Source organism: Cupressus sempervirens, chromosome 6 (assembly GCF_028749045.1).
Source record: "Cupressus sempervirens isolate cs-2001-9-10 chromosome 6, ASM2874904v1, whole genome shotgun sequence".
Lineage (NCBI taxonomy): Eukaryota > Viridiplantae > Streptophyta > Pinopsida > Cupressales > Cupressaceae > Cupressus > Cupressus sempervirens.
The window spans coordinates 175,552,183-175,579,744 of NC_143123.1; the positions used below are offsets into that span (position 1 = coordinate 175,552,183).

Sequence of the window (27,562 nt, forward strand, 5' to 3'; positions counted from 1 at the left end):
TGCTGGTCAAGTGCCTAAGTTACTTTTTTGGCATGAGTATATTCTTCAGCTACCCACATCCCAAGAAAGAATAAAATTGAGCCATTTAGGGAGTGATAGAGGTTTTAATGACAGACCTATTTAGCCGCCAAGGGGCAGAGGATCAAAGCACAGGTGTTAAGGAATGTGGTGTGAGGCTTCCATGGATGTTTGGAAGCAAAATAATATCATTTCTTGAGGTTGATTGCTTGCATTTCTTACTCAGAAATTTATGATTGTAATTCTGCACTAAAGAGGTTAGCAAACTGTCATTCTGTAACTGTTCTGGATAGCTAATGAAATCTCGCTACGATATTTGCAATTTGTGTGAACGGGCAATTGCATTAATGGTTGTATGTTGAAGCTACATATTAATTGAAGGATGCAAGTGTGGACAGACCATTATACTGTTATTGTGAACTAGTATCAAAAAAATTCTAGTGTGCATATTAATGTAGCATAGTAAATTGTAGCTCTTTACAATTTCACAATTAATTTGGAGCCACTTTGGTGGTTGTGCATAATGCTTGCTTATTTTATGTCTGATTGTGTTTAGTTTCAATAAGGTTTCAGTTAACTTGGTGGATTCCCCTATTCATGACCTTTTTCCTAGCCGAATTGCTAGTATTAGGGTGCATAAAACTTGATTGAAATTTTTGATTGAAATTTTTGACTTGGCAAAACCTGACAACTTAAAAAATACTTCAATTTAAAAAAAAAACATGTTCTGTCAAATTTCATATATTAAATGCATCAAATGAGTATTAAAAAACGCAAGGAAATGCTCTGTTAGATTTAATTCCTGAATATCTATGGATTACAAAATTGTATCAGTGTGAAGCTGGAACAATATCTAGCTATGAGGTGACAACTATTAATAATTTATGATGATTGTCTTTGGAAAACATCATCTCTAAGAAGCGATTTAATGAAGGATAAGGCAGTGACATCTCATTAAGGAGCAGCGATTTTATAACCAAGAGAAGGGCAATTTATGAGAGTTTAGAGGGAAAGACTCACTGATTTTCCTAGAATATCAGAATTAAAGAAAATAAACTTGGTATTGAACCAAAGAAAATTCATGATAAAAGTACATTTTGCCTAGATTTTGATGGGAATTCCCAATCAAGTTTGTTTTAGTAGAAGAATGTTCATTTAGATGCAACTTCATGCAACCTTTCAGATCTCCATCTCATTTTGTACTTCAATTTTGTGAGCTACTGCAATTTCTCTTTTGTTTTTGCAAGGTAGCTACGAGGGAGGGAAGGGTGAATTGAGATTCACTCATTGGAGCAATTTAGAAGATTGAAACATGGATGGTATGCGAATCCTTAATCATAATGCCAACAAAAATGGATGCTACAAGACAAAGCTCACAAACTTAAAAAGGAAGAAGTTCAAGGTCATTTTATTAGACAAAGATTCAAATATCAAATTTTGCCACCAAAGAATTGATCAAGTCTATGAGATAAGGATCCTGAGGTGGATCCCACTAGTCTTCAACCAATCAGAAGGCTCCAAATACATGTGTTTGAAACTTTGAACCATAGTATTGAGAATTGTGGCGATTCATGTGATTCAGCGGTTCGATTCAAGTTAGGCGATTTTTTGTGAATTGGTGAATCAAATTGACGATTTCTTGGCATGAATCACCATGAATCACATGAATCGGCATGAATCGCCATCAATCGGCTGGAAAAATTGGTCAACCTAATTGGGCAACTTAAAAACTGTAATGTCCCCTTTTAGGGTCTATTATTATAGATGATTATTTAATAAATAAAAAATATTCATAATGGTCATTTTACTTGTCAAATGATATTATTCATCGGATTTGGGATCAAAGGGTATAAATGTTAATGAGATTGCCTAGATACCATCTAAGGACTCCCTCAAAGTTTACAGGTCCAAGTTTGCTTCACAAAGATTTAGGGATCGGTGACCCCTACCCTCTATTGGATAGACCTTCAGAAGGATTTATACAAGCCCACCCTTAATAACATGATACACTTTTTATTACAGAATAACAATATTGGAGATATTCCCATTTAATAATTATTTATGATAATAATTTAGAAAAACCAATTTTATTCTTAATAATGATATGAACGATAATACTAATCCGCTATTAATAGATTTTTAAGAAATTATCCTATTTAATAATTTATAATATTGTGAAATACCCTTCAATAATTATTTATATCCATATTAAATAGGATTTAATTATATTTTTAATATTCACTTAAGTATACTTATATGTGTAGGTTTCCTTACATACTTAGCAATATAAATATGGAAATAAAATATAGTGGTCCCTACATTCCACTATGTGGTTCTCTTGCAAAGTAGAAGGGATAATTTGATCTCTTTTAATAATATAATTTCAGATTTTTTACTTACTCAATATGGTATTAGTTGACCCAAATGTGCTGCTCCTTTATAAAATGTGATTTTCCTATCTCGTTTTAAGGGGATATTTAATGTGTTACCCACCCTTGTGCTTTGGTAACTTTCCACGTGCAGTGTTAATGGGTGAGATTTTCCCCTTTCAATTATATAACTTTTATTTTCGTTTTACCTTTTCGGTATTTGCCTCTTGGTGGGTGCTTTATATACTATGACCGAACATTGATTTATATCTTAATATAGCATGGTTTTGTCGTTTGATATAGTAAATGGCCGACATGCCATTTTTATTAAATTTGATTAAATTATGTTTTCTAGTTTAGTTAGTATAGCTTATTTAAGTAGGATTGTTTATATAATCATTAATAATGAAATGATATAATTTTATATTCAATTTTGATAAACAAAATGTCTAATTATGACATACATATTTATATATCTATATCTATATCTATTATATTGATTTATTTATATATTATTACTGATATTAGTTAATATTCAATTAGCTAATCCACTATCGAGGGGATATTACAGTCCTACCTGCCTGAAATTGCTTGTCCTCAAGCAATTACAATTTCAATTTAATATGTTGGATCATTGACCAAATGTTAAATTCTTGTCAATGTCCTTTCAATTTTCAAGATTGATTTCAACAATATATATTTGAGTAAAAAGGTAAATTGATATGTGTATATATCAAATGATATGAGTGATTCAATTAGAGGGGTTATAGGATTTGGTGATTGTCTCATATAGAATGACATATTGTGGGTCATTAAATAGATTATATAATGTTTAGGGTGGTGAGTCACCCACAACATAATTTGATTTATGACCATGATTGAAGGGTGAATCTATGATGGATCGAAAGATATAGTATGATTGATCTTTATAGTTTCAATATATTTTCCTTGATTATTCATTTAATGAAATAGATAGGATAGCATATTGAGCTCAATTCCTTTTTGTTTCATAGATTACCTCTTTAAGAGGATGAAGATTTCAATGTCGCAGGGTGCTAGATACCTATCTACGAGTAGGCTCCCTCAAGGCATTAGGATTGCATGTTCGTACCCATCTTGGATTCTTTCCTCAAGGATTTTGGAATCATGTTCTTACCCATCTTGGACCTTTTCCTCAAGGCATTCAAAACCACGTCCTCACCCATTTTGGAATCTTTCCCCAAGGTATTGGAACCCATGTCCTTACCCATCTTGGGATCTACCTATCTCGAGTGGATTTACTTTGTCTCTCCCATCTTGACAACAAATCACTTGTATTCATGAACTTATATTCATCATTTTCCTAATCATTTTTTCAAACTTCTTTATCAGTTGTGTTCAATAGTTTGAAATGTTTATAACTGTATTAACGCTACAAGATGGCAAGATCATGCTCTGATACCACTGTAATATCCCCTTTCAGGGTCCATTATTATAGATGATTATTTAATAAATAAAAAATATTCATAATGGTCATTTTACTTGTCAAATGATATTATTCATTGGATTTGGGATTGAAGGGTATAAATGTTAATGAGGTTGCATAGGTACCTTCTAAGGACTTCCTTAAAGCTTAAATGTCCAAGTTCGCTTCACAAAGATTTACGAGTCGGTGACGCCTACCCTCTATTTGATAGACCCTTAGATTGGATTTATACAAGCTCCCCCTTGATAACATAATACACTTCTTATTATAGATTAAATAACAATATTGGAGATATTCCCATTAATAATTAATAATAATAATAATTTAGAAAAACCAATTTTATTCTTAATAATGGTATGAAAGATAATACTAATCCACTATTAATAGATTTTTAAGAAATGCTCCTATTTAATAATTTTTAATATTGTGAAATACCCTTCAATAAGTATTTATATCCATATATATTGTTAATATTCACTTAAGTATAGTTATATGTGTAGGTTTCCTTACATACTTAGCAATATAAAATGTAAATATGAAATATAGTGGTCCCTCCATTCTACTATGTTGTTCTCTTGCAAAGTAGAAGGGATAATTTGATCTCTTTTAATAATATAATTTCAGATTTTTTACTTACTCAATATGATATTGGTTGACCCAAATGCGCAGCTCCTTTTTAAAATATGATTTTCCTATCTCGTTTTATGGGGTTATTTAATGTGTTACGGACCCTTGTGCTTTGGTAACTTTCCACGTGCAATGTTAATGGGTGACATTTTCCTCTTTCAATTTATTTAACTTTTATTTTCGTTTTACCTTTTCGGTATTTGCCCTTTTGTGGGTGCTTTCTATACTATGACCGAACATTGATTTATATCTTAATATAACGTGGTTGTGACATTTGATATAGGTAATGGTCTATGTGCCATTTTTATTAAAATTTGATTAAGTTATGTTTGCTAGTTTAGTTAGTATATTATTTAAGTACGATTGTTTATATAATTATTAATAATGAAATGATATAATTTTATATTCAATATTAATAAACATAATATCTAATTAGGACACACACACACACACATATATTATATTGATTTATTTATATATTATTACTGATATTATTTAATATTCAATTAGCTAATCCACTATCAGAGGGGATATTACAGTCCCACCCTCCCAAAATTGCTTGTCCTCAAGCAATCACAATTTCAATTTAATATGTTTATTATTGACCAAATCTTAAATTCTTGTTAATTCCCTTCCAATTTTCAAGCTTGATTTCAACAATATATATTTGAGTAAAAAGGTAAATTGATCTGTGTATATATCAAATGATATGAGTGATTCAAATTAGAGGGGTTATAGGATTTGGTGATTGTATCATATAGAATGACATATTATGGGTCATTAAATAGATTTCATAATGTTTAGGGTGGTGAGTCACCCAGAAGATAATTTGATTTATGACCATGATTGAAGGGAAAATCTATGATGGATTGAAAGATATAGTATGATTGATCTTTATAGTTTCGATATATTTTCCTTGATTATTCATTTAATGAAATAGATAGGTTACCATATTGAGCTCATTTCTTTTTTGTTTCATAGATTACCTCTTTAAGGGGATGACGATTTCAATGTTGTAGGGTGCTAGATACCTATCTACGAGTAGGCTTCCTCAAGGCATTAGGACTGCATGTTCGTAACTATCGTGGACTCTTTCCTCAAGGATTTTGGATCATGTTCTTGCCCATCTTGGACCTTTTCCTCAAGGCATTCAAAACCATGTCCTCACCCATTTTGGAATCTTTCTCCTAGGTATTGGAACCCATGTCCTTACCCATCTTGGGATCTACCTGTCTTGGGTGGATTCACTTTGTCTTTCCCATCTTGACAATAAATCACTTGTATTCATGAACTTATATTCATCATTTCTTAATCATTTTTTCAAACTTCTCTATCACTTGTGTTCAATAGTTTGAAATGTTTATAATTGCATTAACCCTACAAGATGGCAAGATCATGCTCTAATACCATTTTAATGTTCCCTTTCAGGGTCCATTATTATAGATGATTATTTAATAAATAAAAAATATTCATAATGGTCATTTTACTTGTCAAATGATATTATTCATTGGATTTGGGATCGAAGGGTATAAATGTTAATGAGGTTGCCTAGATACCTTCTAAGGACCTCCTCAAAGCTTACAGGTACAAGTTCGCTTCACAAAGATTTACGGATCGGTGACCCTTACCCTTTATTGGATACTCTTAGATTGGATTTCTACAAGGTCCCCATTGATAACATAATATACTTCTTATGCAGATTAAATAACAATATTGGAGATATTCCCATTTAATAATTATTTATAATAATAATAATTTAGAAAAACAAATTTTATTGTTAATAATGGTATGAAAGATAATACTGATCCACTATTAATAGATTTTTAAGAAATGATCTTATTTATTAATTTGTAATACTGTGAAATACCCTTCAATAATTATTTATATCCATATTAAATAGGATTTAATTATATTGTTAATATTCACTTAAGTATAGTTATGTGTAGGTTTCCTTACATACTCAGCAATATAAAATGTAGATATAAAATATAGTGGTCCCTACATTCCATTATGTGATTCTCTTGCAATGTAGAAGGGATAATTTGATCTCTTTTAATAATATAATTTCAGATTTTTTACTTACTCAATATGATATTGGTTGACCCAAATGTGTTGCTCCTTTTTTAGAATACGATTTTCATATCTCCTTTTAAGGGGGTATTTAATGTGTTACCTACCCTTGTGCTTTGGTAACTTTCCACGTGCAGTGTTAATGGGTGAGATTTTCCCCTTTCAATTTATGTAACTTTTATTTTCGTTTTATGTTTTCGGTGTTCGCTCGTTGGTGGGTGCTTTCTATACTATGACCAAACATTGATTTATATATTACTATAACATGGTTGTGTCGTTTAATATGGGGAATGGTCGCTGTGCCATTTTTATTAAATTTGATTAAATTATGTTTGCTAGTTTAGTTAGTATAGCTTATTTAAGTAGAATTGTTTATATAATTATTAATAATGAAATGATACAATTTTATATTCAATATTGAGAAACATAATGTCTAATTATGACATATATATATATATATATCTATATCTATTATATTGATTTATTTATATATTATTACTGATATTATTTAATATTCAATTAGCTATTCCACTATGAGAGGGGATATTACAAAAACATAAAAAAAATACATCTTTTTTAATGATTTTTTCACATTTCTCTTTCTTATAACTCTAAAAGGTCTTATATTTGTTTAGTATGACAAAAAGAGAGAAAAAGTGAGAGGTAGACTTGAGCTAGAGCTAGAGCAGATAGACTTGTCTTTTCATTTTGTTTGCAGATGAATATATGTTTCATGGATCTTCATCTTATATACATTTATGATTTGATGTAATTGGTTTTATGGATCTTCATCTTAAATACATTTATGATTTGACGACATTTATAATTCTATATATCTATCTCGTGACTCGTTATGACCATATGATTTCTATTTACTTAAGCTAAAATTTATATTTTACATATGTGATGGATTTCTCATTTATGTTCCTTGTTTATGTATGTTAGATTCTATTTGATGATGTTATAGTGTGTTTAAGTTATATTCAATAAAGGGTGCATGAAATAAGTTTTAAATTATTAAAATCTCTAATTTTCAAGGTTCTTTTAAATTTGTCGAGTCATAGCTGTGTCAATTCCGATTCATGGCCGATTAACGATTTGATTCTGATCCAATTCTGATTCTAGTTACGTTGGTTTGAACACATTCCATCGTCTTATGCCAAGTGTATCTTTACCTTGTCTATTTTCTCATTGGGTCTCAAAAGCATTGCAATTTTCTTATCAAAGCCCACAAAGTGGTTCCTTCACCTAATTGGATGATAGTGTGACAACCCTAATTAGGGTGTGTTATGGATCAATCTTGGCCCTTGGCCCTTCAACGTGAATCTATCTTGGCCTTTCATTTTGATTGAGCAACTATTAAAGGCCAAGGCCTCCTCATTTGTGACTCATGAGATTAGTGACAAGGATAGATTAGTTTTGAAGGTAGAGTAGGAAGAGACTTGTTGAAATTGTTTCCATAATGCTATCAAAGTTATTGTTGATTCATTGTTGGCCTCCATGGTGGATTACTTGTGTTGCTTTGGAGCATTGCATGGTTTCTTGAATTCCTCATGTAGATTAGATTTCATGCTAAATGGAAGTGGAAATAGACGAATGGAAGATATTGTTGAGTAACATGATTAGTGGTAGAGCTAGTGTCCATAGCTTTTGGAACTTGCTGATTGTAAGTAATATTATAAGGTTAGTTTGGGCCTAAATTGCAAGTGTTTAACTTCTATTGGAAATGTTCATTTGTATTGTGCCTTCATAGGGTATTTGACTGAGTATTGGCAATGTGAAAATCATTCTCACATCTGTAGAAGATAGCACCCTCCTATGCCTATTTGATATATCGAATCAAGGATTGGCTAGGGGCTCAACACACCACAAACATTTTCTTACATTCTTAGAGTCAGGTGATATTTCTAAACCTTTTCTCTTTATAGTTTTCTTAGTTGGAAGTGATTATAGAAGTTGAAAGAGTTGATATCTCTTCATTGAACAACATAAGTTGCTTTGTGATAACCTACATATCACATTGTAAAACTATGTGAAAGTCCACAATAAGAAGAAACCCTGAGGTTGTCTCATTTGGTCACACTATCCATCTCTGTTGTTTATTATTTGAGAATCCTTTTTTAAGAGAGTCGGAAATTTGGTATTTAGTCTTGGAATATTAAGTCTTCGATTCTAAGTCTTCGAAAATAGAAACTACTTAATAAAGAGTCACTAAGATGACAATTAAAGAAACATTATAATATTCTAATAAAATCCTTTCTATACTTGTTGAATGAAAACTTTACAAGCCTCTCATGTGGAGCCAAATTATAGTCCAGATTTTAGAATTTCAACAAAATGTATCTAACTAGTGATGGCACTTGGAGACTTTGCTGACCAATTGAGGGAAGGCTTCTTTGCACTCATAGAGATCATGAGTACCATATGCTTACTGAAAATTGTTAACGGGGAATCCACCATGTAAAGTGATCAGGTATGATGGATCGATTCCACCTATTTGTTCTTCCAAAGGTTAAATGTGAAGGACATATGTCCACGATGGCCTGTTTTTCAGATTAACAATACAATCTATTGTCTCTAGCTTATGTAAATGAATTTTATTGTTCTAATTTATGCTAAATCCTTGCCCACTTTATTTGGCTATGCAAGAAAATTAGATATACATAGAATTGAAAATTTGTGACATAGGGCATGCTTGTGAAAGAGACATGCATTTTATTTCATCATGTTTTCATTACCAAAATTACCTATCTTTCTTGGCTAAGTTCTTTTGAAAATCTAATCTGTATATTTGTTTTCAGGTATTCTTTTGGCTGGAGTCATGGGAAAGAGAAATTGGAGTCTGGTCAACCAGGTAAGAGAAAATATTTCTAAGTCAAATACTTGTTGTATAAAGCATGTGAAAAATGAGAGAATTAATCAATTGTAAAAAATGGATATCAATAGATAAAAAGGGCTATGTTGACTTACAAGAATGCATCCTTTCTGGTTCATGATAGTGGGTATGTGACCAGGTTTAGATTTGGGCATTGGTTTAGATTGGGGATTAAAAATTTAGATGTTCAGGTTTGATGGTATGTGCTTTACAACTCTAAAAGGGAAAATAATTTACCAAACTAAACACTTATGAATCTGCAAGTTTTTGAAATTATATATGATAGCACGAAGGTCATAAATTATGTTTCCTTATATTGAATTATTTTTAGTAGAGTCAAGTAATACACTCATTGAATGTGCTGGTTCCCAAAATCGTAGATTGGAATCCTAAGAGTCTTGCCAACTCGATGCTTGGATATCCAATTGATTATGGCCAACTTGATTGGATTGATCGATGCGATCCAAATCCCCTACGTTTCTGGCTCTGCAAAACCAAGGCGGGTGTACCTAATCCTGAACAAAACACTTAAGCCCAAGATGCTTATAGCAGATTGATTAGAATGCAAATGTAGTAAACGTTTCCAAAACGACAAGAATTACAGAAAACTTTAAATTTGCAAATTACGAATTAAGAATAATGAATATATGAGTGTTTTAAATAAAAGTAATTATTATAGATGATTGCAACAAATGAATATATTAATTTTTCAAAGGAAAGATATGAAATAATTGCTAGCGTATGGATCGCAAATTATGAATAATACAAAGACCAGTGCCGAAGGGCGATAGAGTCAATATTATAAGTTTAAAATGTACAACTTTATAAAATTCTATGCACATCAATTATAAACAATTTAGTAACCAAGATGCAGCAGATCAAATATATGGATGCAATTTTAAAATAGTCTACAATGTATTTTAACTCCTATGGTAGGGAGACAAACTAGACATAGATTCAAAAACAATTAAATATTTCTCAATATCTATGATGTTCGATCTTAAAATGCTATAATTGCTCATGTTCACTTATCTATCATATAAATTATTTATAAAATTTAAAATAATAATTATAAAGGACGAAACTATATAATATTTTAACTCTAAAGCTTCATGCAAATAAAAAAAATAAATATTTCTTACTGATCATGCCGGAAATAAAATTGCATTGGAGACACTCACGGATAATCCATCCTATGCAGTTTGACTCCAGAATCGCATTTAAATTTATTCAATAATCCAGCCTCCATGAGCTTAGTTCAAAAATTCATTATCTCCACCAATAAGAAAATAATATATTAAGTGTGCAATGTTAACTTATGTAAAATTTTAGGAATTGTATATATCTGAATGGTATCGTTTATCTCCTATTTGTAAATATATAGTCACTCGGTTAGTGCCAACCGATGTGACTTTTCCAAACTAATCTCACAGCTACCATCAAACATAACTTATTTGGGCCAACAATTCCAAACTACTGCCTTAAGTAAACCATGGATTATAAATATAAATATTAATAAATCTTCAGGAAAGATAGTTTGGATAAATTTGCTTTCTCCAAATTGGCGAGTGTTAACTCCGAATGCAAACCCATTTTGATCGTTCTATTTCTCAGGTTATAGATGACGATGTGGTTCACAATTCGATTCCATATTCGAGGGCCTCCAGGCAAACCCGTATATGTCTCCAAATCCTTCATCGTGCAGATTAAATAGGCAATCGCATATTGCAGAATAGCCAACAAAGTCTCCTGATATATTTTACATGCTCCAGACATTTCGAGACCATTCTCATATATTTGCAACACCGGTATAAAAATGGGCACGCCATTGCATGGTGCAAGTAGTGTTGGGGATATATTGCTTTCGAATTTTGTCCTCTATTATAGGGATGCATAGAACGCTGATTCAATCATTCTGCCTTCAAAAAAATGATCATCACGTGCTAGCAGTATTCATACTCTAAGTCTGAACGAGGCTCTTCCAACCTGCAACAAATACGCAATAACATTAGATGCTAATAGTAAGATATTGTTTGGGGAAAGAAAACCCACGAAGTCCTGTAGTTTCTTCCAGAACATATATACGCTTTTCCAATGCTTCCGAGGCTCTCAACGTTTCATCTCTATGCATTTTTCACTGCCATTTCAATGTGATTCTGACTTATAGATTTGGCACAATTTGTATCAGCAACATACAGGTATCATCAATAATGTTACCATGGAGTCCTCTTCTATGAACCCAAACATTCAACTTCCGGTGATTGAACCTCATCAGCGGGTACCATGCCATTTGCAAAAGAAAATCTTTAATTGGACTCCTCCTTCATCTGGGTTTTGACGCATAGTTCTGAAAAACATTTAACTGATCACTATAGAAAGGTTCCAAAATAACATCTCTGTCTTATTTCAGTCTGAACATGATACGTCTGAATCAAACATGAAGGCAAGAGAATACTTATTTTCCAGGCCTCAGCACAATATACTTTTGCCCAGATAATAGGCAGTTGCTGGTGTGTGGTCTTTGACGTCATCATCAGTATGGTGTGTTGTCTCAAGTTATATTACTGAATGCTTATCAGTTGCCACATTTCAGTTCAACAACTATTTATTCTATTTTCAATTCAATAAACATCATTACCTCCCGTCAACTGGAACTTGGTATTGCTGAAAGAAGTCATCTTTGATATAGTCTCTGCATGGATGTATGTTTGAGAAGAGAGATGCACATTCAGAACTCCTCTATACAGATCCTATTGCATTAGAATGAACTATTTATTCAAATCTTTGCAGACCATTTCCATAGTGTCAACATAAAACTCTGAGTTGGGAGGGATGATTCCAATTTTGTACATCCATGTCTCCCTCCATAGCTGATGTTGTTTGTAAATTATCCTTGGCACTGTTGACTATCACTTGCGAAGTCATTGTCTTATACTTACTGATTGATCCTTATCTCTGAAACTATTATTGTTTTAAAATAAATATACAATGTATATTCCCCTCATTGTACATACATACAACTGCTGCTTCTATAATGGTCAATCTCTGTTCACTGCTCTGTTCACTCTTAAGTCTTATTACACCAGTATTATCACTTCATTTAATTTAATCATGGACTCCAATATATATACAAGTATCCCCTGGTCATAACTCTTTGAACAATCTGAACCTGCAACCCTGATACTAATTTCTCAATGGGTAAAAGTGAATGATATATATATTTACATTGCTATCTTGTTATGATCAAAACGCTTCCTTGTTCCTGAATATTATCCAGTCATAATCAGTTCATGTCTTGAATATGTTTCCAGGTTCAACAAATTTCCTGAACAATAGTTCCAATATGCACAATACAACTGAAACTGAATAATTGTAAGTATGGCACACTTGAAGATGAGGATTACACTTGGTGAATATGAAAATTCTCCCCTTGGCTTGGCATTTTGGACTCAAAATTTTGCAAAAGTTTAGAGTTCCATCAGGATGCATAGGGAGGTTACACTTTTGTCAAAAGTGACCCGAAAATGTATTACTTGACATCCATGAAGACATAAACCTCTTTGCTTGAAATAAGAGACACATTCCAATCATAGAAATATAAATAACACATGAGAGTTATATGGTAAATCTTCCAGCCTCTTTGCTTGAAATAGGAGATACATTTCCATCATAGAAATATAAATGACACATGAAAATTATGTGGCAAATCTTCCATCAAATAGTGTGCTTTCTCCTACCACAAAGCTAGTATCATTCGGTGTAAGGGGGTGGAATTTTATACACCTCGGGACAGTTGTTTTCAATAGACTAATGCTGGTTCCATCGGGGCCCACACCCATGACATAATTTGAATATCATTTTTAAAAGTACTTGACATTTAGGCGAGAGAATGCCAAGGCTTAACCCCTATCTGTTTATAACATACAAATTTTGGAATCAGAAAAACTCAGGAGCCTAACTAAAAACTAAACAAAATTGAAGGAAATAATCTACACAAACCATTTTGGTGCCAACTAAACTAATCGAACAAAAGAGTTTTATCAGTCCCCTAAGTTGCACTAATTACCCTTAAGTGCAACTTAGGGGAATGCACTTAAACTCACAATGCAAGATGGGTCCCGACTACAAGGCCATGTTAGGTACCCATGTACGATATGCAAAGCAATGCATCAAATGCAATCTCTCATAAAGCGGAAAAATAAAACCTCGTGGAAAAACCGTCACCCAAAAAGTGAGATGAAAACACACAAGATGCATGGATGAATGAAGTACTCAAGAACCCCCCCAAAGAACTACATACATCATGTATATACAAAGAATGACCCCCCATAGGAAGGATGATAGGAGACATGATATCCCCTCATAATGAAGAAGCTTCAATGTCAATGAAGTGTACCTTTAAACAAAAGAGAATCCAATGCCTACAAGCAACATGTCTCCCCTTAGGAAGAAATAAATACATCAAATAATGAAGAAGCCAATCTGTGTGAAAATGGAAGGAGGAAGGAAGTCTCCAAGTATGTAACTCTAATTGAAAAGATCTCTCCAAACACGAAGATTCCATCACACCATCAAGCTGACCTATGAGATGTGACAAACCAAGTGAAGTGGAAGAGTTAGGAAGTCCAATCTCCAAAGAAGGTGAAGAAGTATCTCCAACTATGATGCTATCATTGAAGAGTAGAGAAATCCCCTCAAGCTTGAATCTCAAATCTGCAGTATGAGATTTAACAAATAAAGCTGAAATGCCATTCAACTAGTTATCCCACATTGCAAGATTTGAAGCTCTATGATTATCTTTCTAAATATTTGAACCCATGTCTGAAGAAGCAGGTGGTGGAGGAGTAGGATTATCAACATTTGCCGTAAGATCACAATGATTCAAGTGTCCAAAGTTCTTCCCACTTACAAAATTCACTCTTGGTAAAGGAGTGAGTACATCATGAATATAATCATCATTATCAACAAAATGTGAAAAAGAATACAAGTGTAATGCATGAACAACAACGCCCATAGCTATGACATCTCTAATCTCCATGTCCCTAATGTAGACATTATCAGGAGTGAACTCAACAATTTTACCTTGTGTCCCATGAATCATTCGGTAAATGGAAAGGAGATTAGTGGTCAAGGATGGTACGCAAAGAACATCATTAAATGTCCCCTCTCCTATAGGAATCAAACCTTTCCCACAAACCTTCATGTATGTGTTTCTACTCATCAATATATGAGGAGAAGTACAAGGCTCAATAGAAGAAAACATATCCATAGAAGATGCCATATGATGTGATGCACCTGAATCAAGAAGCCATTTACCTTGCTCAAGTTGTGTGGAAGCAATGAGTGCTTGCCCTTTACCTTTATCTTTGGATGATGATGTAGATATAGAAGTAGAAGTTGCCATATTGGTAGGAGTAGACACCGACGAGGGCAACTTGATATTTTCTTTAGATGAATGTGAGTGAGCTCATCAATCTTCTTATGGAAACATTTATGCTCATCTCTTCTTAGCTTTTTACAATATGCACATTTATCTCTCTTTCTTCTAGTTGATTCCTCTCTTGAAGAGGACTTGGATTTAAGCTTATATTGTGAAGGAAAATCTTCACCTTGTCATGTTGCTTAGGATCCTTGTGTTGCTTCTTGCCTTTTCCCTTAGAAGCCTTTGGAATAAAGTCATTTGCAACCAATGCTTGATGCTTTGAAGGCTTCAGTTGACCCATGTGTGCTAACTTTATTTGTTCCCTTGTGAGTTGAGCTGCAAATTCATTAGGAGAAGGAATTTTGTATACACGACTGAGAGCATCCATAGAAGCATAGAATGTAGAAACAAAGATTGAATATTCCGGACCTAGCTTGGAAAAAATAGATAATATCAATTGTTCATCTTTAGTAATGCCTCAAATAGAAATTCCAATGTAATAGAGTTGAACTTAGAGAAAATGTGTTGAATACTGTCAAAACCATAAGGATTTAAACCTATGAGCTCATTCTCCAATCTGAATTTTTTTATTCTATTAGGTTTACCAAAGATTCCTTCCAATGTTGTCCGAGCATCATGAGGATGTGTGCAAGATGCAATGTGATATAGCAAATGATGAGAGATCAACCAAGTGCCTTATCCCTTTGATCAAACAATTTTCTCCTTTTTGCAACATTTGTAGTTGGTTCTAGATCCTGTCTAAGAATCACTCTAAGGATTCTAGTACTCAACACTTTTAGAAACAACTTCTTTCCATTCATGATAGTTATATGGATGGTGTGAGCACTGGGACCTTTGAAAAGTCCATCATGAAATCAAATGATGAATGGAAACAACTAATGACTCCTTCAAATCAATAATGCAAATCGGAAAACTAAAATCCAAGGATTAACCAAATGCAAATAGCTCAAAAATGACTGATTTATGAAAGTGACATGTCCACTCCAATTCATCGAAAATTGTTTGTAGATTTGGAAACTAGACAAAAAGTCGTGCATTTAAAAAAAAACTTGCACCTGCAAATGTTACCATATGGTGCCCAAACGGAGTTTTGGAAGTTGCCAAATGCAGGATTAGAGAGGAACAATCATGAAAATATGCAAATTGAGATTAATCTAGGCACCAAAGTCCAAAACCATTTCCACTACGAGAAGAAATTTTAGGAAATTCTACCCCAAAAAAAAAAAATTGCTTGAAAAAAGGATAAAAAATGAGCAAGATATGCGGGTTTGTTGGCTAAATATTTTGTACGTCATTGATTATGACTTACAAAATTGTGACTTGTGGCAACATTTCATGAGATTTCTCTCTCCTCTCAGTAATAGGGGAGGCTTGCAATGTCCCCACTATTAGGGTTAGTTTGAGAGAAGTAATACGTGCAAAATAATGGTTAGAATCATCACAATAACAAAACCATTTATATTAATCTACCCTCCAATTTAACCGCAATCTTATGGACGTCTTCAGATCGGGTTTCCTAGCTCATAGCTACTTTGCCGTGTTCCCAAGAGTGCACCCCTTAAGCTTCTTCTTGGACGGGACATCCTCTATCCAAGGCCAATCACATATGCATATGTTGACATCATCAGAATATTTTGGCACATGGATATTATCCATTGATTCTCGACCATGGTGGTCAGATGGAGATCTTAACTTCTTACATACCCCATGCTTGGAGTCTCATTAATCTCCATGGCGTTAATCCCATGAGCTAACACAATATTATCCACAAGTATGATTCATTAATATAAATAAATTCATAAACATAGTTAAACAAATATAATCCATAAACATACCTTTCTTACCTTATTCTTTTCTTGGTCCATGTGGCTCTATCCTTAGTCAACCCTTCAATGAATTATTCCTTCTAAATTATCTCAACTCTATATTTACTTTCTAAAATTCTTCCTTCTCTAATTATAAGGAAAGGATAAAATATACCTTTTTGTTTCTTCTTTTTCAAGAGTCACCACCTTTCATAATACAAATCCTTTGAAAAGTCACAACACTTCATAGTTTTAATCATTTCAAAAGAAGTTGCAACACTTCATAACTAAAATCCTTTGGAAAAGTCCCAATACTATATAATTACAATGTTTTTGAAGAGTCGCAACTATTCATAATTATAACCCTTTCGAAGGTTCACATCCTTTCAATATCATTGATACCCTTAAAAAAGTCACTTCCTTATTTTCTTCAAAAGACTTTCCTCTTCCATTTTTCTTTTTTGAGCTCTTATTGTCTCCTCTTCTTTTTTCCTCTCTCTAAAATAAACCCTCCTCCCTTTTATATCTTAATTTTAAAGAGTCATGTCTATTTGTTAAGCATTTGTTGAGCATCTATATTCACCTGAGGCAAAAAAAAAGACCAAAGACTATTCAGAACATAAAAAAAATAAAGAGAAGATGTGAAAGTTCACCAAAAATCGAGTATTTGTAGTGTGAGAAGAAAAACTCTTACTAACAAACAATTGGGGATAATCTTGACAGAGAACCTTCAAAAGAACACAAAGACATGACTACAAGAAGAACAATTCGGAGATAATGAATTGTTTTCATGATGCCTCATCAATGCGTTAAAACAAAGAGGATGCGCCTACGAATCCATGAGAAAATTGTGTAGGGTTGCTTGGACAACTGGGTTTGAAGTTAGATTGCAAAAGCAAAGACTCCAATGGTGAAGGGTATGCAAATTCAACTCAGTGATGATGTTAGCAACTTGCCTGATTAATTTTGATAATTGTATGGCAATCATAGCAAAAAAGCTTCCAACACTTGGATGAAAGTGCAAATGGGTGTCAATTATAGGATAGAAAACTTGCAACTATTGCAAAAAAAAGGGCAACTTAGATGGTACTATTTGGGTTGTTGATTGGACCTTCTAGTTGATGACGTGGCAGCTATGATATGTTGGGTTGGCTATACAGACTTGGCAAAGCTGACTGTGCACTTGTAAAATGATTTGTCGCTTGAACCACCCGCTTAAGGCCAAGAAAAGGCCATGGGCTACATAGCTGGATTGACTGCACAAAATTTGAGAAATTCTAGTGAGTGTCCGTGAAGGCAGATTCATTGTCATGTCACTATGGGATGATGGTTGAAGTTGAGTGGTTAGATAGACCGGTTGATCAAATGAGCCATAGAGGACAGATGTGTGCTAGAAGGGCTGCATGATGTGCAAATATCATGGGCTACATTGTAGATGTTGGATCAGACTAGAGCAGATGAATGATAGATGATGCTTGGAGTCAATGCAGTGTGGATTGGAGACAAGCCAAATTGGGGTTTTTGTAGTATTGTGTGTAGGGTAGGCTGCATAGACGGGCTAGCCGGAAGGTGTCAGTCCTTGTGGCAGAGAGGGGTGCTAATGGATGGGCCTTGTGGAGCTAGGCAGTCAGCGTTGAATGGCATTTTCTTGCTCGTGCTCGTTCAATGCGTGATTGAACTAATTGGATGGCTTGGTGGGTGAAAGGTCTGCAAGTTTAGAAATAGTAGCGCTATTGAGTGTAGGGTGGATAGGTTGCACGTTGTTGTATGAGCAGATAGGATTACACTTGGAGCAATGATGACAGTGTGTGATGATTGTCACGTTCTCTTGCTGGAGGGACTGCTTTGTTATGGCATGAGCAGATGGGTTGCGTTGGGAAGAGGGGCACTGCCATGTATGATTTGCTATGAAAGTATGATACAAGCTGAGGGATTGGCGGTTGAAATTAGAATAGATCAGGCAGATTTGTTCGCTTGAGGCAGATTGAAGAGGCGTTGGTGGGTTTTGATTGGCAAGGATCGCGATCTGCTTGAGTGTGCAGAGGAGGCAGAGAAAGGCCACTTGGGCGGCGATGTATCTAGCTGTGGGCGTAGTGAGATTAATTCCACATTTAGCGAGATATTGTAGTCTTATTTGTTTTTATAACAAAGCCTCCAATAGTCAAATAAAGCACCAAATGAATGTGTGATTTGTTGTCGCAAAGAATATTCTCCAGTGGACCTTGACCTGTGCAATTTAGATTTGATTGCAAGCTGTCGTATTTTGACAAATAAACTCGGAAATAGGGTCCAACACCGAACAATAGTTTGTCATAGAATAATATAAAATTGCAAAAATAAATTGAAAAATTGCAGAAAAATAAATTATTATTATTTTTTTGAAAAATTGTACCATAGGGGCAGATGGGATTGTATGACTTGGTTTGCCAATTGTTTTTGACTTCTGCCAAATATAGGTGTGTTTACAGCTGATTTCAACTGAAACAACATCCAAGACGCAATGGTGATGTCCAAATTGTCAAATTCTGCACCTACAATCGAATCAAGCCAAGATTACACTTCTTGAGAAGAGGTCTTCACACCTCGAGAGCTTTGATACCATGGTAAAATTGCTTTGGAACCATGTTAGAGTTTTAGGTGACTCTACAACACTCCCAAAATCAAATGAAAAACCGATATAACTTCCACAAGGTATTGACAAGACAATTGCATTAAGATGCAAGAATGATATTATTGATAATGAACATCTATGAATTACATGGACATTATTGATTGAGTCCAATAGGTTGATTAAAATGTCATAATAGGCCTTATATAGGAAAGGTGATAAGAGACAATGATAAGGAGAAGATTTAACCTATCACCTACACAAGGTGGATCATTCTCCATTATGCAATGAAGTATGTGCAATGATGAGGATGATAATGTGATATGTGCATTAAAGGTGGAATGACATGACAACTATCACCACCTAGAGTGGAATTGTCCTATACCATGTGCTTAATTGAGGTGCAAACTCGTAGGTGTCTTAATGAGAAACTACTACGCAATGCTTTATCCCAAGTAAGCTTAAGTAAAGTGTAATAAAAAATTATTTAATTACACCAACAATTCTCATAACAGCTTCTTGTAAATTGTTTAATGAAATGCCTATGCACTGAGGCTTGTTGAAGTGGCAATATTTTGGCATAAAGAATTTGGACAATAAAATATAGTGAGATCAAAGTAGAGTATCTTGCTAGCCAGTGGGAATATGGCAGCCAAAGGGTCCATGCAGGTACTATTTTAGAAGTAGGGAAAACCACATCCATCAAATGAAAGAGAAACAAGCTATAATGCATTTCCAACAGATTTAGATTTTGATCATAGTTGAAAAACTTGAATTTGATAACTACTCACCAAGGCATGAACAAAAAATTCGGTGGATAAAAGTTTTAAATTGGCAAATTTGTTATTATACTGATTCACCACCCCTCTCAATATAGTAGTGTGCTCTTTAGGTTACACCAATTGCAATTTAAGATGTTAAATTGTATCAATAATTACATCATTAATCTTCAATAGCAAATGAATACCTCCATCACTACAATCATGGCCTTCGTCATATGCAGGTTCTGTACTAGAGCTAGAAGGATGCAGTGCAATGTCGTGCACATTGTTATCGTTGTTTGCTTTATAAAACAAAAATAGTCAATTTATGTTTGAAATTAACATCAAATAGATATTTGCTCATGTATACAATTTGAAATATTTTTCATTTGGCCTTTTTACCTGCATGTGAGGTTTGGCCACGGAATTCTTGGCGTAGGTGTTCAACAATGACTTTATAGCCTTGCTTGAATTTTTTTGTCTTCTTCCGTGGGCGCTACACTAAATTCGAAGCCTTGCATTTTTGGCTTAATATCATCAATTTTGCATGTATTGTTTGATTAAACAAAATTGTTTGCAATATCATATAAGAATTCTGATTCAAAATTTCATTTACTGCTACTTACAAGTCATGTGTAAAGGTTCATATAACCACCGGAGCCAAGTTTGTGTTGGCCATGCTTTTCTAGTCTGGCCTTTGTTGCCTTTGATGTGTCCTACAGTCTATGAAAAGTTTGAAATATGTTAGATTATATAAATATAAAGATCACTAGTTATTGCATAATTACATTCTACTTAATACTATCACATACCTTTTTTTTGTATTTGGTAGTGCAATTTCTCTATCTTTTTGTGCTTTCTCATTTGCATAAACGATGATTTCCTTCCACTCCTGTGGAATCGTAGGAAGATGCTTGTACTTTGGATTGATCACTAGAGTCCTGTATTGGTCCCTCACATACTTTAGATGTTTGCAAGCTATTTCAAGAACTTTGGCAGTGTCAAAAATGTTACTTCCAAAGAGCTCCTCTAATGATTTTATGAGCTTATTTTTTATTTGTCATTTTGATAATTCCACCTTTTAAGAAAAAACAAAATTGTTAGATAAAAAAATTAATTGAAGCTACGTACCTTTTACATATGGTGGGCTCGAATAGCTTCAATGTCACATCGTAAAGAATATCATAAAAAACATCGTTTCCCGCAAAAACATCACGGGTTATTAGTCTAAAATGAGTTATGAATAAGTAAACTACAATTAGACTATAAATAATAATAATTTTAAAATACTTGGAAGCTTAGGTACTTTTGATAGAATCATATCTTCTTCTGTCAATAACAATGATGCCTGAAATGATCCCGTATTAACAACACGGCCTGATCTAGGAAATGATGGTAAATTACCACTAGTACTAGTCTTTGTTCTAGCCTCAAGAGGTGTATCTCTTATTGCACAAAATTAATCCATGACTATGAAATGCACCCAAGAAAGTACAAATCAAACCATAATTAACAAAACAAAATATAGCAAAACAAGGATTTACCAGCTCTAGTCGGTGCATACATGGATGTTTGCATGCTCCTTGTTGTCGACATTGCAGTTTGCAATATTGGTGTGTTGCTCCTTGAAAGAGGCGTTTGCACTTTATCGTGACTTGAAGAATACATTGTTAGCACAAACATTTGCAATGGATATAGATCAAATGGGGCATTAGAAGCCTCCTAAACATAAGTTGAGTCAAGAATGCTTTCAAAAGGCTAAATGAATGATTAAAGGTCAAGTGAAAGGTTTTGTGTAATCCTAGATCATAGAGCTCTTCATCTATTTGTTGCACAATTCCTTTTAATCAAACTAGAATAATTTTCATTTCATAAAATCATCAAAGTCCAATCTAGTTTGTGAATGATTCAAATTGAAAATTCCTTGTAACTTGTTAGCTTTATCAAAGTCCCTTAAGGACTATTTACCTGAATGAACTGTGCTAGTACCCTCATTGTGTCCAACAGGTTGTTGAGGTCTCAAAAATTCCTGTAGGAAGAACACATACATATTTTAGCTCATGATCCATAAAAGAGTATAAAATATAAACCTTTATTGAACTTTTGTTACAGCTAAAGATTCATTACTGCTTATTTTTGGACAGCATGCTCTTTGTTACAATTCACCTTTCCTCGCTCGTATCTCCTCATTTGGATTTGGTTTGATGAAAAGACCAAGAATTTCTGTGTTAATTTTTTTATGCTTTAATTTTTTTATGCTCTTTCTGACCATGTTTATGGGTTAGCGGTATATGCGATGTCATCATCGCATAATACTTGTCGCCTCCGTATCAACAACTAATTGCTTTGTTGTTATTTGTGCTCTTTCTTTTCACTAAACATCAATTTGTGATAGAAATATCAGTAAAACTATCTAAGTAACTCTAAAACCCTAAAGAAAAGAACATAATAATATAGCATTTTTCTTCTATCCACACTAAGGTTTATCTTCGCCAAACAAAGGGTGGGAGGAACATCCCTGTGTTTGTCATGTGATGGATCCATGTTGTCTTGTGACAAAGATTAAATATAAAAACATCAAGGAAATGAAAGCAATAGACTTAGGAAAAAAACTTATCAATAAAATGGTATATGGTATATTGGATTCATTAATTGGAGGTTGGTTTAAATTTTATATAGTACTTACGAGTTCCATGATAGTAACTTTGTTTGTATCTATGCGATTCAAATTGTAATCTATTAGCAGGTCTTCCCCTGCACTTATTGATTTTATTGCACATACAAAAACACGATTTCCCTCATGCGCCTCGAATATGCAATTGGGTTACTTATTAGGTGACTTGGGTTGCGTACTATTTATGAAACTTGCAATATTTCCTATTTCTTTTGGCCTTCTGTCATTATACATAGTGAGTCTTTTACTTTGATCATTTTCTTTCCATTTTATATAATTTGTTGACTGTGCATACCTACTCATACTTTTTTTATATCGAACAATTCACATCCAATTATTGTTATTGTAATAAGGTCTTACATACTCTACCAATTCAACAACATTGTTATAACCAACCTTCATGCCATCCATGGAAAATAGGCCCAAACAATGTAATGACCATGGAGCTATGCGATATATCCTCTCGTTAACACAAAAATTAGTGTTTATTAGAGGTAGTTCTTGGGGTACCCATCCTATCTGAAGATGTGTGTACTTTAAGGGAACCTTGATGTTACCTTTGGTCTCATCATCATAAGAACATGATCCTCCTTCAGAAAGGAAAAATTGCATGCGTTTATTGATTTTTCTTCTAATCTTTTGACCTCTAGTTGATCTCCCTAATTTAGACCTACTACATGTCTCACTTTCGTTTTCTAATCCCGCATTTCCCTCACTCATGGAAGGCATATGTGACAAATACCAATTTGGTGGTACTTGTAGTCCATCAAATGAGAGATATAGTTGGTAAGGAGCGAGATATTTTTCTAAATGAGGGTAATGTTGATGATGTCAGCCCTAAAGTTGATGTTGAGGGAAATATTGTTAAATCATGAGCAAGTTAATACCTTATTATTAAACCATGATGAGCATAAAGAGAAAGAAAACAAATAATAAATTGTTTCTATAGGGTGTATTGACTTGTACCTGTCTGTCCATGTCACTGTGGAGGATCCTCCTCAAAGGGTTTAAACTTCCGGCATATGTAAATTATATAATTTAAGTTAGCTAAAAATTACATAGTAGAGAACATGAACAATATGCATTTATCATAAGCTTTATATATTTATTAATTTGTTACCTCTATTTTATTTATGCTAGCTATGCAAGATTGTCAACAAAAGGGGTGACAATGTCTGTAGTCATTTACCTATTTCCACAAAGGATGACAACCACACAAAATATATACTACTTGTAATTAGCACCAACAATTGAGTATCATAACCAATACATTGGTAATTTGTTAAACAATAAATACATTAAATATATGAGTAATATTAGAAACATGTATATCACAAATCGCCTATGTTGTAATCATTAGAATTGAACTCAATGAATTAATTATACCATGCCATTAGAGTTTAACACATAATAAATTAATTATGAAACATAAAGTCAAACAAATCTCTATGAATAAATCAATATTAATTATATATAGATATACTAATCACATACCTCATACATTTCATTCATATCATTGATCATCTTGTTCATCCATCTCATCATCATGACTATCATCATCACGGTCATCATCATTTTCGGATATGTTTTTCCAAACCTAATTTTCTGCATTCTGACTAGAGCGATTGGAGAAATAGTGGAGTCAAAAGATATTTGATACTGAGTGCGGGTCTATATGACTGTATGAACTCTAAACTAGTGAAATTTGATTCCAAACTTATGCTTTGAACTTGTTAGCTCGAACCATTGAACTTGAACTTTGAACATGAACTTTGAACTTGAATTGCACTTTGCACTTGTACTTTTGAACCAATGAACTTGTAGTGTTGAATTTGTGAATGTTGAACCATGAACATTCAAACTTTGAACTTTGAACTTGAACTATGAGGTTTGAGGTTCAAGTTCAATTACCCTCTTTAATGCTTCTCCTTTTCAATGCTTTACAAAAATATCATTAGCCTGAAACCATTATAATGTGCTGAAAGAAATTGAGAAAATTCCTTCATGGAGCTCAGTTTTAAAAATTTAAAAGTTGGGTGCCAAGGGCAGGGTAGCAATCACCATCATCATAGCGATCATCGCCAGCATCGGCAACATCATAATTATCATCATCACCGTAATTGCAAGCATCTGCAATATCATCATCATCATCATCATCATCATCACCGTCATCACCACCACCACCATCATCATCATCTTCATCATCAACTCACTGTCGTTTGTGATCATCATCCACTTCGTCTTCTACATCTTTAGTACCTTCTTCTTCCATCACATTATACTTTACTGGACTTCCTCTTGGATCATGTCCAACAACAAATGACCAACCCGGTTTATGTGGAACGTCAAAGTAAAACACTTGCTCATATTCGCTTGGAAGAATAGAGGGCTCATCTCCAACTGGCTCAAATAACCTTGTATTAATCATTGTAAATCCATTATCATGTTTAATAATAGTTCTATCAGGATTGTTTTGATTCAGTTATAACTTCTACCATTTGATGACGAATAGACCTAATTTGAAGGAATTAAAGTCACACTCAAGTATAGCATCCAAAATGCCATAGTATTGATTTCCAGATTGTTGTAGATGCATGTCATTTCTAGATGAAATATTGGTGATCTCGAAGACTGCAGTTATCCTAGAATTACAAGTTTTCTTCGTGTTGTCCAACTTTTTTATGCGAAATTTATGGCCATGGTAGTACATAGCATTGTGGTGCTTGACCTGCAATTTTTCAAACATGTGAAAATTATTCACATCGTGAGTTGATATTAAACATATGGGTCATGATTAATAAATGTATACATATCTTTCTACCTTTGAAACCATATGCTAGATCAATTACCATTGGCGTAACATTGGAATTTCCATTCCGATGAGCTTCTTTAACCAATGAAGCAATAACTTCCCATGTTAATGAGCGACCATTTTGTTGAGGTTGTTCAATCCATATCATCATCCAATCAAGATTGTTTGCAATAAACAAATGTAGTGCATCCCACTCTCAGCCAACTGTGTAAAAAAAAAGAATACTTAGAAACAAGTTGTACTGAAAATTTGGTTTTCCCACGTGCAAGGGACATTCATCCTGATGCAAAGGTCTCTACACTGGAGCTCAACTCAAGGAAATAGACATTTAAGGAGACTCAACATTGGATAAGCGCTACAAAGATAGATTAGACACAATATACTACTCTGTCATGACCCCACATTTGTATATTCAAATATGAATAATCCAAAATGTAAATATTTAATCTACTTAAATAATTCTCCTACCCAACAATATTAATCAACATAATACAACGATCAATAAACAATAATTAGCATACCACTCATAATAATAGAAGAACAATATTTAATAAATAACATAAAATAAAATCATTATCTAAAATTGGAATTTGGTCACCATATCCTAAGAAGACCAATTACCATATTAACTAATCCATGCTAACAAATATGAACCACTAAGATTAGAGTGAACATATCATAGGTGACATTGATTGGTGGGCCCAATATTTGATATTTAGTAAGAAAAATTGGGGGTGGTTAAAAGGGCATTGCATATGTTTTATGAAGAGAAGAAACATGTTGCACATTACGAAGTCTATTGTACACTCCGCGAATGTGATGAGAGAATCACTTTTTGAAGACACTGGAGCATGAGACCACACCCTATACACCGCTGATAGTTCCCTAAGCATCAACGTGACAAGAAGACAAGGATGGTCAAACCTCATGGAAAATGAAGCCCATGTGCATACTTAAAATAGGAAGCACAACTGAAAGGAAGAACCCTATAAAGTTTTAAGTATCGGGTCCCACACACACCCAATAAAGGTAGGTAAGAATATTTCAAGTTATTAATAATCTAACCAAATATTGGTAGATGTTGGCCTAATAATTATGTAATAAATATTTATCGTAAGTTTCTTTATTCTAATGGGATAATGAACATAGATATACGTTATATTTATATTATAACATAATGAGTTATATATATATATATATATATATATATATATATATCAATGACCAAAAGGAATGAGAGAAATAATGAATGTAATATTAAGATCCATGCGTGTCTTGGTGGAGGACATTCGTTATGAATGTCATATTATGATCCAAGTGCACTTGGTGGAGAATGATCCAATTAGGTGGAGGGCATTTATTTTGAATATCATGGAGTGATCCGAGTACGACTTGGTGGAGGGCATTCGTTGTGAATGACATGAAATGATCCAAGTATGACTTGGTGGAGAACATTCGTTATGAATGCTAATTACTTAAATTTAGTCAACTTATTAAGGATATGAAATATTTGATTAGATTTTTTATGAAATTACCAATTTCTTTGCAGCCATTATGGACCCAAACTAACCCTAACAGCGGGGACATTACATACTCCCTATTATGACAAGAAACCATACTGAACCAATCTCTAAATCCAAACACATAAATATGAAACATGCACTTAAGGATGGTTGTGAGGATCTAATGGCTCACTAGTGTTCAAATGACCTCTGGCTTGCATGAGACTTAAGAAGCTTACAAATGGTGTTAATTGGACCCATATAACATGAACCGAACGTCTCTTCAACTTTCTTAAGCCATGTAGGCATGTTAGCTTCTTAGAGACCTGGTGTAGGAGCACCCAAGCACATGAAGAATAGGCGATTCATTGTCAAGAATTCAAATTTGTTTACAATGTTATGTGGTTTATTAATTCATATGTAATAGTATTCCTTTGGATCAAGTTGTAAGACTTTGTAAGCCAAAGTTGTCAAATGTCTCTCTCATGTCCTATTTGGTCTAATTGTTTAAAAGTTGCAAAATAACTCTCAAA

At 33.6% G+C, this 27,562-nt stretch overlaps 1 protein-coding gene across 2 annotated transcripts in view; it reads left to right on the top strand.

The window, feature by feature from the left end:
• Positions 1–27,562, top strand: part of LOC149551819 (2-oxoglutarate (2OG) and Fe(II)-dependent oxygenase superfamily protein) — a 221,255-nt gene that overhangs the window by 38,171 nt on the left and 155,522 nt on the right. For both annotated transcript variants that reach the window (XM_089787321.1, XM_089787323.1), the window contains exon 5: positions 9,351–9,403. In XM_089787321.1, coding sequence (XP_089643447.1) covers positions 9,351–9,403 — 53 coding nt within the window. The remainder of the gene's footprint in view (positions 1–9,350; positions 9,404–27,562) is intronic.